This window comes from Parasteatoda tepidariorum, chromosome 6 (genome assembly GCF_982258835.1).
Source record: "Parasteatoda tepidariorum strain Cologne lab strain chromosome 6, Ptep-v5.0, whole genome shotgun sequence".
NCBI classification, from domain to species: domain Eukaryota; kingdom Metazoa; phylum Arthropoda; class Arachnida; order Araneae; family Theridiidae; genus Parasteatoda; species Parasteatoda tepidariorum.
In genome coordinates, this window is record NC_141760.1 from 49,550,933 (window position 1) to 49,568,051 (window position 17,119).

A 17,119-nucleotide genomic window follows, 5' to 3' on the forward strand; every position below is an offset into this window, starting at 1 on the left:
AAAATAATAATAAAAATAAAAAAGAACCGGAAAAAAATCCAAAAAAAAAAGGACAATTTTTTTAAAAAAAATCCGGAAAATGAAAGATATAATCTTTTTATCAGCCCACACGATTATATCCGCAAAAAAGAGTGCTTTCTAACATTGTATCAATATAGCCAAAGCAAAATATATCAATATATATCAAATGTAAAAGATTATATCTTTTATTTTCGATAAAAGATTATATCTTTTGTTAGAAATAAGAAAGATAGATAATGGTTAATGAAATAGACTATTATGTTACAATAATAATGAATGCTTTTTGCTGTTGCCTTTGTGATGTTGAAATGTTGATCTCGCTAAATTAAAATAGCTACAAACCCATATCAGGAAGTCTTATAATGTAAAAATTATTGAGTTTTTCCGAGCTCGAGTGTATTTTTTTCCCGTTATATATTAATAACTTTTTGTTTGGTTAAGAACTTTTTTATTAATAATTTTTACTTTCAGGGTAAAGTCACCACCCAGTTAAAAAATGTTCACAGTGAGCAATTGCTAAAGTTGCAAGTGAAGCATCAGCAAGATTCAGATTTCTTAGATGATATAAGGTATTTTTTTAATTTTTAACTATAGTGACAAGCTATATTTTTATTACGAAAGATTTTTGTTTAGATATTGTGTCATAAAGCTTTCTTCTCTCTACTTTATTTTTTATTTTAAAATTATGTTTTCTTCAAGTTGCTATCGAATAGAAAGATAAAATATAAAATACAGTCGAACCTGCCTATCTCGAATCTCGCAGGAAAGGGAAAAAAATTTGAGATAGAGAGGTTTCGAGATATACAGGTAAGTTTAAAAAATGAAATTCGAGCAGCAATGTTTAATTAAAAGAAACTTTAAATCATTTATGTTGTAAAGAATTTAATTATGATTACATATTAATTACATCTAATAAAAGTTTTTAACAGTCATACGCACCTCATAGGTAGTCTTTTAATGATTTCTGACGTCGGATTTTCTTTGATTCGATAATTTTTCGAATGTTGGAGAGAGCAGCGAACCCCTCGTGTCCAACGTTTTCTTGACATTCAAGAAAGTTTGTTAAACGTTCCACAGCTTTTTCAGCTTCCTTTACTGTCACTTTCGGTGCTTCTATATGCTCTTCGTCTACTTCATTTTCGTCTTCGGAAATGCATCTGACATTATCGACAATTTCCGAATCTGTCAAAGTTCCACATGTGGCCAAGGAGTCATCCACTTGCAAAATTTCTTCAAAGGAAATGTTCACTTTTAATCCAGATTTTATTGCATTCCAATCTTGTGAATTTATTTCGATCATTTCTTCATCAGGGATATAAGTTTCCTCAGCTTCCTTTTCGGAAATTTCAGTCTCTTCTTCAATAATCCCCATCTCTTCTTCACGCTCATTCTTAAACCCAGCTTTTTTAAAACCATTTTGAATGGTCTTCTGTGTTACATTTCTCCATGCGTGGTCTGTCATTCTGATAGAATCCAGTACATTTATCTTGGGAAGGGTACTTCCTTCATCAATAGCATCTACGAGTTTGCGGATCAACTGTTTTCTGTAGTTAACTTTAAAACTTCTGATTACTCCCTGATCCATAGGTTGAAGCTTTGAGGTGGTGTTTGCGGGAAAATACTTAACACAAACATTTTTCAGTTCAGGCAGATTGTTATGCGCGCTACAGTTGTCTATAAAAAGAATAATTTTTCTTTTTTTTAATCGCATGGATTTGTCTAAGGACTTTAACCAATTTCCAAAGATTTCACTCGTCATCCAAGATTTTTTATTTGCTTTGTATGGAAAAGGGAAGGATTTTACTTTAGAAAAGCATCTAGGCTTTTCTGAGCTTCCGATCATGAGAGGAGGAAGTTTCTCTGTTCCTGTTTCTTTTGCAGCTAAGAGCAATGTCAAACGAGCTTTACTTTGTTTTCCTCCCCTGCATGCTTCATCTGTAAACATAGCAGTTTTGTCTGGCAAACATTGATAAAACAGTCCTGTCTCGTCAGCATTGAAAATATTTTTTTGGCTCATAGCCTTTCACTAAATCAGGAATGTTTTTTAATCCAGTCTTCGCATACACTTTCCGGAACAGAGGCACTTTCACCACAAAGTTTTCGAAAAATAATACCGTGCCTATTTTTAAAACTTTCTAGCCATCCGTTACTGCCTTTAAAATTATCTTCATGGCCAAGCTCTTTAGCAAAATCCTCAGCTTTTTGTTGCATTATTTGTCCACTGATAGGAATACCGCTGCTCCTGCATTGTGTAAACCATTTTAAAACACATTCATCCACGTCCGGAAAAGTGCATTTTCGGCTTTTTTTCGCATTCTTGTTGCTGCTATGAAATTTTTGCTCCACAGCTTCTCGATTCTTATAATTGTAGAAAGAGTGCTTGCTGGTAAACCGAACTTCACCGCAACTTCATTTTTTTTCATTAATGGATTTCCGTCCAAGAATGTTAAAATTTTCATTTTTTCTTCAATGGAGAGAACATTCAATTTACGTTTAGCCCCTGCCATACTTAATGAAAATTCAATTGAACAATGTTTTAAAAAAGACTAAATCGCTCAAACCAACGACCTCCTAAAAAAATTCTACTGATAAAATGAATTTCTCTTTGTGTTGTTCTTATCCATGTGTGGAAACTGATGCCTAGTGGTGACGCCCCCCTCATCAATCAACTTTTCATTGTCCGAATACACTCAATTGGAGAGTGTGACGATAGTAACCGGAAATTCCAAGAAACGACCCCCCAATCTGCTCATTCTTACTTCCCATGGGGCTAGGGAATTTTTCGGTTCTTCTAATGTAGCTTGTTTGAACAAGTCCTGCTGTCCAGGCATCGGTTACGATGATGTACATTCTCCTTCAAACTTCGAGAAACACAGGTTTTGAAAGAAATTTTTTCGTAATAAACTTGGAAAAATACATTAAAATTAAATCATTAATTTTGGGAAACTAAGAAATTTCGAGAAATACAGGTTTTCGAGATAAGCAGGTTCGAGATAAACAGGTTCAACTGTACATTTTAGTCAAATACAGGATGCATATATTTAATTTCTAATAGCTTATATATAAGAATTATTTTTTTTCCTGATATATCTATATTCAGGGGCCATTTAAGAAGAAATTTTTCCCGTTAAGCCTTTATCAAATTTTTAATTGTTAAAAACTTTTTTTCACGAAATAATTTATTGAAAAAATAGATTATTCACAAAATTATTTATTGTAATTACAGACCCTGCTCAAAAGCATCATGAGAACCGACTCCTCACAAAACTTTTCTTTATGTACATGGAGTTAATGACATCTGTAATTCAAAATTTTCCATTCAAAATTCCATGAAATTTGAAGTTAAGACTTCTTTTGCATTTTTTCCAAACAAAAATAGGAACTTATCACCAAAAATTCAGAAAAGTAGAATTTTAGAATTATAATTATTATATAAAATATTATATAAGCAGAATTCTTTACAATTTTACAAAAAGTCAGATTAGAACTTTAATCTCAAAAATTAACAAAATTCTAAGTAGATTTCTTACATACATATGGATTTTTCTCAAAAAGTCTGGAATAACCACTAATACCAATAATTTGTTTACACGTTTTAATTTATCTATTATAATACTCACTTGTATGCTTTGCTCTTGAGATTACACAGTAATTTTGTGCTCATCTTAAAAACAAACTTGCTGTTTTACATAGTGTTAAGTAAAATCTAAAATGTTTATTTATTTATTTTTCTTCGAATTAAAAAAAAGAGATGGTAATTATCTAAATCTATATTAACTATCATTATCTGTCTAATTTTAAGTTATTGTGTATAGTAAGTATATATGTACTTTTGTTGAAATTATTAATTTCGTTTCTAATTATTTTCAGAAATTTTTCTAAAATGCGTGCTGTTATTGAAAAAGATTATGCTCAGGTAATGAATTTTTACTATTAAAATAAAGAGTTGTAAATTTCTTATAAAGACTATTTTCTGGTATATTCTTTAAAGTAAGACATTGAATTGGTTTTTATAATTGACCATTAAGAAAATTTCTGCAAAACTTTCTTTTCTGACCTTTATTTTTGTATTCCAATCTATATTGTAACTTTCAACTATCTTTTAAATATTTTTTAGAATGTCATTAACCAAAATCTTTTCAGATAACTTTATTAACAGCACATTTTTACAAAAACAACTTTTCATTGATATTGTTGATATTTTTTTTTGTTTGTGTTCTTATTTTCTGATTTATTTATTGACTTCAAGCTAAGTTTGTGTAAGTCTTTGTTGTTCTCTCATATTAAAAAAGTACTTTCCTACTTGTTATTTAATGCCAAAATACTGTTAAACTGCAAAATTTTTGAAGAAGTTCACTTATATTGCTTGCTTTAAGAAATATTTGAATCTGAACAGTTGTATTTTTGTTGAAGGTTTTTGTTCTTTCATAGCTGTTAGCAAGTTCTTTGATAAATAATGTATAGAGTTGTTATTTTGACATAAAGTGATTTAGAACTAGCTCTAAAAAGTTAATAAGTATTTATAATAAATCTGAATTCATTAAGAAAGTGGAAAAGGCAACAGAATGAAGAAAAATATTGTTGATGAAATTGGTAACCATTCAAAAAGTTTGATTTTTGAAAAAATAATTATGTTTGTTTTGTCTGTTTTCATGTTGAGAAAACATTTAGTGTACAGTTTTTCGATTAAGTAAATTTTAGATAACTTATTGGCTTCACTGTTTAAGGATAACTATATGCTAGGTAAAACTTTATAATAATTATGTACCTTTTAAGAAAGTTAGATCACTTTGAAAATAGGGTCTTACTTTTAAAATTTGTTGTAGTATTTTAGAAGGCCTTTTTTTCATAGCACATTCTTAACTATAAGTCAACACATAAATTTTTTAATTTTTTGAATGTTTCTGATAAAAAGTTATCACAGAAGTGCACTTCTTTTTACTACCTATATTTATTTTGTCCTTGCGATAGCTTTTACACTTCTGCTTTTTGTTGTATTTTAATAATAATTTTTAATAATGTCTTCAATTTTGAAAATGTTTTATAATAATTAAATTCATATTGGTGATTATTTATTCTATTAATTAATCGAAAATATTCTTAATAAGTATTTAAAAAAATTTGTAGTAACATTTTAAATTATAGTATTTTTGAAATTTCTTAATTTATGTTAAATAAGTTCTATTATGAAATTAGAAAAATAGATGGTAGAAATTAACATATCATGGTAAATAATCACAGTAATAAATAAATCAGATTTTATATCTGTTCTTACTTTATACCTTTTCACAAAATTTGTAGTTTGTAATACAAAAACAAATATTAATTTAATTACTTTTTAATTTTGAAATTTAAAAAGTAATCATCAATGTATACATATATATTTCTGATGAAACTATTGTACTTATTGAATATGCTGTAATATTTTTACGTTTTTCTATAACTAAATAAAAATTTTTTCTTCATCATTTCTAATTAATTCTGTCATTAATTGCTACACGTGATTGGATATGATTATTTTAAATTGTTTCATAGGCTCTGCTAAAACTTGCAACATCTCATTTGCAAAAGAAAGGACCAACTGTACCAGATGGAAAGTCAGAGGATGGTGATACTAGCAAGTAAGTTATACAATTGCTTTAAAATTAATTAAAAAGTATTACCCACTTTTAAAGTCGGAATAATACTCATTAGCAAATATATTTTTTTAAACTTATTGGTGTAAAAATATTGCTAGGCAATGTAAAATTTTTTACACTATTGCTTATTGTCCAAATAAAGGAAATAAATTTGTTAATTTACTTTTTGCTTTCAAATTTATTGTCTCTAAATATTTTGAAAGGTGATAAGAAGGAAAGTATAAATTAGTGTACACTTCTTTTCCAACTATTTCTTAAAGATAATTTTGATGTTAAATTTTTTTTTTTTGATTTATCGATTTATTTTTTAATCCACAAATGAAGTTGCACAAGATGAAATTTTCAATGCAGAGTAGGCAATTGTTAGTTATTGGAGTTATTTTTTAGTCCTTTGTTTCCCTTCTTAAAATTACTTTACAATAGTAGTTAAAAATAGTCTTCATGTATGTATTGTGCCAAAAAATATCCTGATTTTAGTTTGAACCACTAAGAAGCCTTTATTATTTAAATTGAAGTTTCATTCTAAAAACAAGTTAACTGTGACAACTATTGTAATTTATATTAGCTAAAAAAAATATTAATCAGAAATTATTTTTCAAACATTTTACATACGCATGAGAAGTTGCTGAATTCTCAGCACTGACATATTTATAACCATTGAATTTTAATATGCTCATCTGATTATATTGTGTGTTTATTTAGCACTGTTTATGGTGTTTGGAAATCAATGCTTGATGAAACTGAGAAAATTGCAAAAGCTAGGTTAGCTGCAGCTGAAGTATATCAACAACAGGTTTCTGAAGGTGCTAAATCATTAAGGCTGTATAAACTACAAGTAGCTAAAAAGGTATAATATTTTCTTTTTATAATTTTTAAAATATAAATTATAGTTTTGTGACTTATTATTTACAATTTTTGTTTTTAAACTTTGTTTCGTTTCCCCCTTATCTTTCTGTAAAATTATGTTTAAAATCAAACTTTTATAAGTAGCAGTATCTTTGTCGATTATTGTTTTCAGTTTGTTTGTAAAAAGAATTTTACACAAACCTGAAAATGGTATAGTTTATTAATATTACAGATAATCTTATTTTGTTTTAATGAATTAGTATGTTAAAAAAGATTTTACTTCCATAGTGTTAGAAGGTTGTGATAAGGAAAAAAATTAAGTCTCTAAATTATAATAAATATATTCCTTTAAAAAATATTAAACCTCTTCCAAAACTGAAACTTGAATACGATGTAACACTGTTCTGAAATTCATTTTTGTATCTTAAGTACCATTTATGCGTTTTACAATTCATTATACTTTAATTATGGGTTGGCTTATTATTTTAATTTCAATACTAAAAGATTTAATTTTTAAATTATTTAAATAATAAATTTTATTTTTAACTTCCGTCTTATACTAACTTTTTCTAAGTATTTATTTTCAAATGTTGTTTGATAGCAGGGCATTGCATATAACTTTCCAATTTTTTTACTTTATCGTATCGTTGTAGTGGCTGTAGTCATTCAGAGAAATTCTTTTAAAATGCTTTGAATTTATTTTTTATATTCCAAATAGTATTTTAGATGTTATTTATAACCAGTGTTGAACAACTGACCCAATTCTAAGTTAACAAATTTGAATGAACTCCATAACCTTGTAATTTTGAACCCAACCCAGAAGACAAGGGAGCTTCTGGATCAATTATTGGTACAAACTAGCCTTTGTACCATTTATGCTTTGTGGATGACTTTTTGATGGAACTAATTTGCATTACATTGAGAAGAAACCACTAAAACCACCTACAGTTAGTCCGACGATAAGGGGATTCTAACCCATGATCTGTCCACCTCTAAGAATATTTTTAGTTAGTATTGTGACAGGTGCGAGCCAAGAGCAGAATTCATATCAACTAGTCATCACTGGGATTCAAACCTAGGTCCCCTCATTGGGAGGTGAGCGCTTTATCCCCAAAACCACCGTGGTTCTCCGAATAGTATTTGTATATTGATTTTGTATTCATAAAAAAAGCAGTGTTGGACTTATTTCATTAAAACTCATAAAATATTATTTTAAGCATGGCTCATGACTTACTGTGATCTATTGGTCTGAGGCTTTTAGAATTTCACAGGGATCATTATAAAATAGTAATGATATAATAATCCAATGTTATGATATGATAATGTAAACTGAAATACTTCATATCAGTAAAACAATTTAAAGAGTGTTAATCGTCTGTGACTATTAAAATTTCACAGGACACTTCATTAAATAGTTATGATATATGGTATAATAATATAAATCAAAACCTTGTATGTTGATTGCTGGTCCTCTGGACCAGCAGTGTAGAATTTTTGATGCAATTGGTTTTAGTTTGTTTGATTTCTAATTTCACATTTGAGTATGTGTTTCTATCACTAAATAACTTTTATTTCATCAGAATCATTGCATTATGCATTCTCTGAATTCTAAATTTTCATTTAAATTTCTTAAAAAAAATAACAACCTAATAGGATAAATGGAACAGTGAAAATGTGTATGGACTAGTAATATCTTTTATTTACTGACCCTTCAGACCAGTGACTTAATTTTCTTAATTTCTCTTGTTATAGCACTTAATTTTTATCTTGTTTATAAAATATTTTGTTAAAACATTAAAAATTTGTCTTTTGCTACCAGTTAATTTTCCTTAAATGTAATGTATAATTATTTTTGTTGCATGCAAATTTAAAAGAGGGAATGAATTTGTCATTTGAAAGATCACAAGTATAATTTTTGAATTGAATTTCCTATGAGTATAATTTTACATAAAACATTGGAGATCAAATTAATTTAAATTATTCATTACAATTACTTTTAACTGAAAATATCTCCTTCATAAAACTATTTATCTGTTTTAATTATTTAGATTATTATTTTTGAGATCTTGTGTTTTAATATTTTCTTTATATTGATGGTTATTTAGAGACACAATCAAAATTTGGTCAAAAATTATTGTCTGGCATTTAAAAATTTTACGAAATTTCATCAAGTGTAAAATATACTTATATTTTTCTAGTGTTTTGAAAACTTGCGTAAAATGCATGAGGAGATTCAAACTTGCATAGTTGAAATAGATAAAACTAAAAAGCTTTATTTTGAAGAAGAACACATGGCACACGATGCAAGAGAAAAAGCTCATGATGCTGATGAAAAGTAAGCTTTTATGAATATTTGCATGTTTGAATGACATAAATGTAAGAGAAATGTTAATGAGATATATGTTTATGAGAGAAATAATTTGTCAACATTAGTTTAAATTATTTAATATTCATTATTTATTCGTAAGTTTTTTATACCTATGTCTTGCCATGGATCAGACTTAGAAGAAAAAAAGGACGAATATTTCAGTCTATATCATCCTTACAAAAAAATAGTGCAAAGGTATGAAATTTGCTGTATTGTATGTAAAAACACCCTTATGCAATTGATATTCTTTTCTGTGTTTCGAACTTTTTGAAACACTTGAAGTTCAAAGCAATTTTTTTTAGAGTTCAACACATATGTTTAAGTAAAACCTAAGGTGAAGGATAACACATTTTAATTTGGTTGCATATAATATTTGCTTTCTTCACCTAATAAAAAAAATTATCAAATAATATTAGTGGTGATTTAGGAGAGAAATTATTACTTGAAAATTTTTTCTGTCTGTCTGATTGTCTGTGTTTTCTGTAATCTATTATTTAAGTTTTATTTGAACTCTTAAAATTTTTAATTTCAAAACTGTTTTGTTAAAATTAAAGTTAATGCTAAATTTTTTGTTTTGTTTCTACGTTCATTCCAGATGAGTTTTCGATTTACTTTATTATAAATTAATCTCCCTTTCTTCTCATAAATTCTCTCCACCTTTAAAGACAAGTGTGTCTGAGCTGTGATTGATCAAAAATGATCCAATCAAGCTTAATTTTTAAATGATTAATTTAATTTATTGAAGAAAAATCAATTCAGTTGTCTTAAGAAACTGGTTTTTAGTTCAATCAAATTTTGTTTCACTTGCGTAAGAGTAAATATATAGGATTTTGTCAAATATTTATACATTTTAGATTTTAGTTTTATAATGATGGTGAATACCTGCGTTTCAATTTGTATTTTCTGTATCATTAGCTCAGTTTAAGTATAAATATATATATATCACCTTTTTTTTTTGTTTAGGTTAAATGATGAATTTTTTCTTTCACATCATGTTTTTTTGTTTGCATTCTTAGAAACTTTTTACACTTAAAATTTAAATCATTTACTTGATGCCAAGTGTAGTCTTCAACGCTATATTGTTTAAAAAGTAGACTATTTTTTAATACTTAAAATGTATAACTGTTTTTGAACAAGCTATTTAAAATTTATTTATGAGAATTTAGCCCTTTGATTTCTGGTATGAATTTAATAGACCCAATTAATTGAATTATGTAACTTTAATAAAAAAAAAAATCTAACTACAATTTATGCTTATTTTAAGCTTTGTATCTCCTGCATGAATAAAAATTTAAAATTTTAAAAATTTTAACATCTGTTTCAAAATGGCAGTTTTCTTTTTAAAAAAATTTGGCACAAATTTTATATTTATATATATTTCCTTAGCTGTTCTAGCTTAAGAATGAAATTATAAAAATTAGAAATGTACTTCATTATATAGTGATAGACATTATGAAAATGTTTAATATTGTTATATTTTCTAATATATTAATCATTTAATATTTTTCAGTTTTCATTTCGTCGTGAGGCATGTGACATTCAAGCTACTAAAGCTCGTAATGATTATGTTTTAGCCTTAATTGCAGCTAATGCTCATCAGACTAAATATTATGAAAATGATCTTCCTGATTTAGTACAGGTATTGTTCTTGATTTTTTCGTTTTTTCATAATAAATGATTATATTTTGTGTAATTCGATTTTTTTTTTATCTGTTGCATTAAACAAAAATATTAGTGATTAAAAAAATGGGTTCTCAAAGAAACAATGCCAAACAATTTCATAGAATTTCATTAATAGTGAAAACGTGTAAAGTAACTGGATGAGAAAAAAAATGCCCACTTATAGAATCACTGCCCTGCTGTATGAAAAACTTTGAATGGAAAAATAAATAAAACCATTACACAAAACATCCTTTACAAAAAAATTATGTTTTTGAGATAGAAATGAGGTTTTTTTAAAAGTGCTTTTGATGTTTAAGTGAGTTATATTTGCTCAGGTTGAAATTAGACATAGTTTTACTTCATATCTACCTGAGGTGTTTTATTTTTATACTTATTTGAAATTGTTAATTTTCTACTTTAAGTTAATAATATAACACCTTAGGATATAATTTTCCGACCTAAAGGTGATAAATAATAACTTACAATAGGTGTAAAGATAATTAAAGCACCTCAGGTAGAAATGAGGCTATGTCATGCATCTATTAGAACCTTGCTACTCTCTTTAGGTAGATAATTAACATCTTCTATGAAGTATAAAATAAAATACTTAAAGTTAATAATTAACAATATCTGAAAAGTGTGTGAATAAAACACCTCAGGTAGAAATGAGGTTACAGTGGGCACCTATAACAACCTTGTCAAACATGTTAAATAGATAATTAACAGCATTTATCTAATATAAAATTAAACACCACATAGAATACCCAAGGTGTTAAATATTTCAAAAAAGTTGTTTATTATCTCTTTCATATGTTTTGACCAAGGTTGTAGTGAGTGGAAATCACAACCTCACAGCTATTGAAGTGCTTTCTTTTTATAACCTAAGGTGATTATTTTTTAACCCTGCATGTCATATTTGAACTGGAAGCTATCATTTATTGTCTCAAAAGAAATGCACTATATTTTTAAAAAAAAAATAAATTATGTTTAGGCATGAAACATATGTTAGAATTTCATGAATTTGTCCAGTTCCATTATGTTGGTAGTTCAACTTTCCATTTTGATCTTGCTTAATCGAACCTATAAATGACAATGTAAAAGTAGATAGGAAATTTGTACAAATTAACTTAATTTGTGAAGCATGTTAATTCAAATAAAATAATTAAGTAGTTAGAAATCTAAAGATATTGACACAATATTTTATAATTTAAATTGTGACCCCCAATGATTAAAACATTAACTTTTCAAACATTAATATACTCTTACAAGAACTTGTATTAAAAATAAAAATGAAAGACTTGAATAGAATTTTTTTTTTTTTAATTTCCTAAAAATATATGAAACATTAAATTATGAAGTCCATATAATATAAGTCTTAAATCGCCAATATAAATCTTAAGTTTTAATGTGATTACAAAAAAGTTTTGAGATCTGCTCTAAGGTGGGATAAGGTCCAGACTATTAATATTAAAATATATTTGGTGGTGAGGGGGTAACATTTCAAGTACATCCTCTTTTTCCATGTATACTCAAAAACATAATAATTGTGATGTGCAGTAACATGTAGTTATGACATAACTCAAAATGATCATATCAAGAAAGGCAAAGAGTTAATCATTATACTAGTCATTTTTTCTTTCTTTCTCTTATTTTATTTATTCATTTTTAATGTACCTGCAGATCTAATCACGGCAGGAAAATGTGAAGATTTTATAAAAGTTATTGACTAAACAAACCGTTTAAAATCATAGAAATCAAACTTAACGTTGTATGCGACAAGGATCTAGAAAATTAATTTAATTCAACAATTAAGCAAGCATTTTTAATAAAGGTTAGAGTTTTTTTTTCATTCTTCAAGAAGAGGTTGATGGGCTACAGTGTGATTTGGGAAGGGCAGCAGACAATGCGATATAAGAAGACTTTGAAATTTATTTTTTAAAAGTTACATAATTTAAGATATTAAATGTTTGATTGTTAAAACTGTACTAGAGCTGTCGGTGACGTTTAGTGGGTTTCTAATAAGACACCTAGACACGATGTGTAATCCGATCAGGCATTCACTCTTTATCACATCGCTGGAAATGACTGCAAATGACCTTTTCGACATGGTTAAAATGGCTTATATTTATTCTGAAAGTTTAAAATTTATTTTTGAAAAAGTACTGCGTGTTGTGTTTTTATTATAAAATTAGCACTACCTATGTTAATGGGTTTCCTTGAATGATAATTGATATGAAGTAAATGGGCGACATATATTGTTAATTGCTTTTTAGCCTTTTAGATATCCTTTTCTGTTGTAAAACTTTCATACATGATTTTTAAGCCACTAAGAATGACATTCGATTTCAGCGTAATCATGCACGTTGAAATAATCAAATTATGTGGGGCAATACTAGTTAAATTTTAACATATTGCATAGCCCACTAATTTCAACAAAATTTAATGCACGCTTAATAAATCCATATAAATATTTATGGGCTCAAATTAGAAAAATATCTAGTATCTAGACTGACATGTAGCAAGTCATACTAATCAATAAGAGTTTACTACTTTATGACTTAGTATCACACAAGATGCAAAAAACTCGCGAATTTTGGAGATGTTCTGCGAATTCAGAGATATATTTAACCGTGAAAACACTCATCAATCAAGTTTTTGTTTGAACCTCCAAATTCGAGTGCAATATTTTTTTGCATCCCCCATTATTCATAAATTAAAAATTTCCTTGCATGGGTTGATGCAAACGACACTTCTCCACTGTTCCTTACCAGGGCATATGAAGAAAAGCTAGTTAAGTTTTTACACTTTGCAAAGCCAGGCGGTTTCAAATTCTCTTTCAACTACATTAGTAATTTAAAGTAAAAAAAAAAAAAAATTAGTTCTAGGAAACCTAGTTTAGCCATGTAGTAACCATGAAGTTTAAAATGCTGAATTTCTTTTTCAAAATTTCAAAATGCAAACAAATTATGGGAGTATTTCTAAGGATTATGCAGTTGAGAAGTTATCCTGCATAAATTTGTTTACATTTTGATATTTTAAAATTATTTTTTTAAGCATTTGATACTTCATGGTTTATCCTGGGTTTATACAATCTCACTTTTCCCAAAACTGTAAATTTAAAAATACCAATGGATGTGAATATAGATAAAAATAATTAGGATGTGGATTCACACCTTAAAATTCATACAAATCAGAACGGCTTACCACGTTATGATTTGAAAGAAAAAAATTATCCTTACAAGGGCTGATGTGAGTGACGCTTCTGTACTTCATTGCTTGAAGTGCAGCAAAAATTATCCTTAATAATTTCAAAACAGCCAAATATGGGGGGTTGCTGTGAAGTAGATTTGAATCAACCTCAAAACAACCTTAAGTTTGAAAGAAAAACTTAGTACACATCAATACCTTTAGTTGAAATCTGGTGAAATTATTCACACCTCAAATGCACTTCATTTGCTTGAAGTGTAAAAAAAAAAATAACCTGTACATCTTCAAAACAACCACCTTCAGCTAGCTGCTTCAAAGAAGATTTAAATCAACCTCAAAACAACTTGAGGTGGAAAAAAATAACCTGTACACCTTCAAAACAATCTCCCTCAGAAGGTTGATATGAAGTGCTTTTAACTTAACATCAAAACAATTTAAAGTAAAAAACAATCTTTTCTTCTTCAAACAACCACCCTCAACAGGTTGCTACAAAGTTAATTTCAATCAACCTCAAAACAATCTTAAGGGAAAAGAAAACAACTTCACACACCTTCATTATGCACCTTGTGAGGTATATTCCTTACGGTTGTTTTTGTTGCTAACTTCAAATCAGCCTTAAAACATCAAAATAACCTCATGTAAACATCAAAAACACTGTAAATTTTTGTAAGGGAACTTTTTGAAACAAATATTGTCACATAGTGCAGTATATAATAGAAGAATACAATAATAGAATAAAGAAAAAAAAAAGCCTTCATTTGAGAACACACTGGTTTGCTGTTTGATAATACTTTATTAATAGAAAAATGCATGAATTAATGTAGTGAAAATATTCTCTCTTTTACAAAATGGTGCAAAGTTTCTTATAGTTTCATTAATTGAAAAATGTATTAATAAAAAGGAATTAAAAATAGTATTCTACTGATTATAGAAATAGAAAAACATCTGCAATTGGTAAGATTTTTTTTAAAAAAAAGTAGTTATAAATTGTAAGTGTCTTTGGTGGTAGATAGTCGCTCACACAGTTTCAGATTAATGCCTACAGCTTGTCTAAGTTTAATCGGCAGTGAGCAGTCAAACATTGACAAAATTGGCCTGGTCATACGATTGGTCTCAAAACTGTGGAGCCTTAACCTTCATGATCAACTCAGATGACAAAAGCCTGCTTAGAAGTGTTTTTTTTTCTTTCTTTTTTTTCTCTTTTTTTTTAAGCCGAAATTTTCATAAATATTTAGTAAATTACTTTCATGAAATTATATTTCAGAGTATTTAAATTTTTATGTGATTAATTTTTACCAAGTTCATAGAATTTTGAAACTTCAGATAAAAAGTATTTATCTGAAAGGAAGTGACTAGGGAAAAAAAAAAACTTGCTTAGAATGATCCCAATTGCTTTCCCATCATTTTCGATCACTAAGGCTGCAGTTCAACTGACTCCTAAAGAAAGGGTAACCCCCAATGTAAAAGGAATCCTCGCCAAGTGCACACTTAGTCACGCTTTTATCAATGTTTTGGCGCTCTTCTGTTTTCTTACATTTTTGGAACCTGCTCTCCGTATCAACATTTGCATCTTATTTACTCAATTAGTACAAACACAAATGTAAAAATATTTTATTACTTTTATTACTAGACATAAACTTTAATCTCGATTTTATATTGATACTTGAAAATTGAATGAAAAGGGTTGTTTATAAATTATTTTATTATATTTCTTGTTACTTCAATTTTTAGTTAGTTTAATATAGAAAGTAACTTTTTATACTTTTAGTATGCTGATTGTGATATTTATGATAAAGTTAAAGAATATATTCTGCTGATTGCTCGCACAGAATTGTTAACATGTGCAGCTTGCCAATCTTCATTTAGCATAGTTCAAGAACAAGCTAATAAGGTAATTACATTACTGTCATTTTATTATTACGTGTGGAATTTTTAAAAATAGATCTTTTTTACATATTTAAAAGAAATATTTGTCTTTCTCATATTTATTTTTATTAGCAGCAAATGTTAATCAATCTTCCTTTAGACTGTTTATTGCAAACTTACATAAAATCTAAAAAAGAAAATGGTATGAATAATTGAATCTAAAATTATAAGGTGATGCTATTAAAGATTAATTATAACATTTATTAGTTAGAAAATTTGTTTCCATTGGTAAAATTATCTTACAAAACTACGATTTCTACATTAACATATTTGCTGTATATGAATGTTTTATTTTGTATGATTCAACTCAAATACAATAAAAAAATTTTTTTGTTCATGATATTACTAAGAGTGATGGCAAATAATTGATAAAAACTGACTACCATAAATAATTATTTATTATATTTAAATGTTATTTTATTAAATGTTTTTCTTTTTTAATATTTTTATTATTCTTGCAATTGGTAATAAAAATTAAAAGATATCTCTAATATCTACTACCATTTATTATAGAATTAGGGAATATTATGGTATAGGTATGTGTATTATATTTCATATAAAGCACTACATTTAAGCTTTTAGGTGTCATATGTACCTATTTGTGTCTTGAAGAGTGGGTGACTTTTTTCTTATTGGTTTGTTTTAACTGTGAATTCTTACATTTTATTCATTTTTACCTAAACAAATGTATCTAATGCATAATTTAAGAAATATTTTATTTCATGCTTTGTGGTAATGCTAAATATTCAATTGCTTTATTTCTTTATTTAAGATTGAAAAGGTATTATAGTTTTTACTGGCATTTCTACTTTTTAGGCATCTAAACAGTATACAATGGAGAGTTTTTTCCATGATAATTCTGTTTTATCCCAGAAAATTTTATATGATTTTGAACCTTGTGATAATGATAAAGTAAGTACTATAGTTTTTGTAAAAAATTATATAAATATGTATGCCATCTTGTATAGTTAAAATGTATAATTTTGTAGCCTTTAGGAAAATCATTTTTTTAAACTAGTGTGTATGAGAGTGTATAAAATTAAGCTTAGAGTGAATGAGAGAGTATAGTGTTCATTTTAGCAGTATAGGAAAAAGTTAAAAGATATAGTGTATGAAACATGACATTTTTTGCTTCATAAATTTTCATTACATAATTAATGGTTTTATATTTTAATTATGTAAGATTTAAAAATGTTTTTTTTTTCGATGTTTCTAATTGACATAATTTTTTATTTCCTGGCTTTTGTGTGATATTTATTCTTTTGATGCAGACAACCTTATTTTAACTAAAGTTAATATTTTAAATTTTATGTTTTATCTCAGATTTTAAATACAGTTATCACTGGCTGAAAAAGCTAGAGACAAGCTACTAAAAATATATTTATATGTAAAATTGGATTATAATAATCAACATGTTCTCTTTTTTAAGAGGGCAGCAATACTAAAATAA

At 27.3% G+C, this 17,119-nt stretch overlaps 1 protein-coding gene across 2 annotated transcripts in view; it reads left to right on the forward strand.

Moving 5' to 3' along the window:
- nwk (FCH and double SH3 domains nervous wreck) overlaps positions 1 to 17,119 on the forward strand; it is a 44,244-nt gene that overhangs the window by 4,032 nt on the left and 23,093 nt on the right. For both annotated transcript variants that reach the window (XM_087165828.1, XM_087165829.1), the window contains exons 2-10: positions 493 to 590; positions 3,892 to 3,937; positions 5,557 to 5,642; positions 6,363 to 6,507; positions 8,705 to 8,841; positions 9,006 to 9,069; positions 10,385 to 10,513; positions 15,512 to 15,634; positions 16,486 to 16,581. In XM_087165828.1, the coding sequence (XP_087021954.1) occupies positions 493 to 590; positions 3,892 to 3,937; positions 5,557 to 5,642; positions 6,363 to 6,507; positions 8,705 to 8,841; positions 9,006 to 9,069; positions 10,385 to 10,513; positions 15,512 to 15,634; positions 16,486 to 16,581 (924 nt within the window). The remainder of the gene's footprint in view (positions 1 to 492; positions 591 to 3,891; positions 3,938 to 5,556; positions 5,643 to 6,362; positions 6,508 to 8,704; positions 8,842 to 9,005; positions 9,070 to 10,384; positions 10,514 to 15,511; positions 15,635 to 16,485; positions 16,582 to 17,119) is intronic.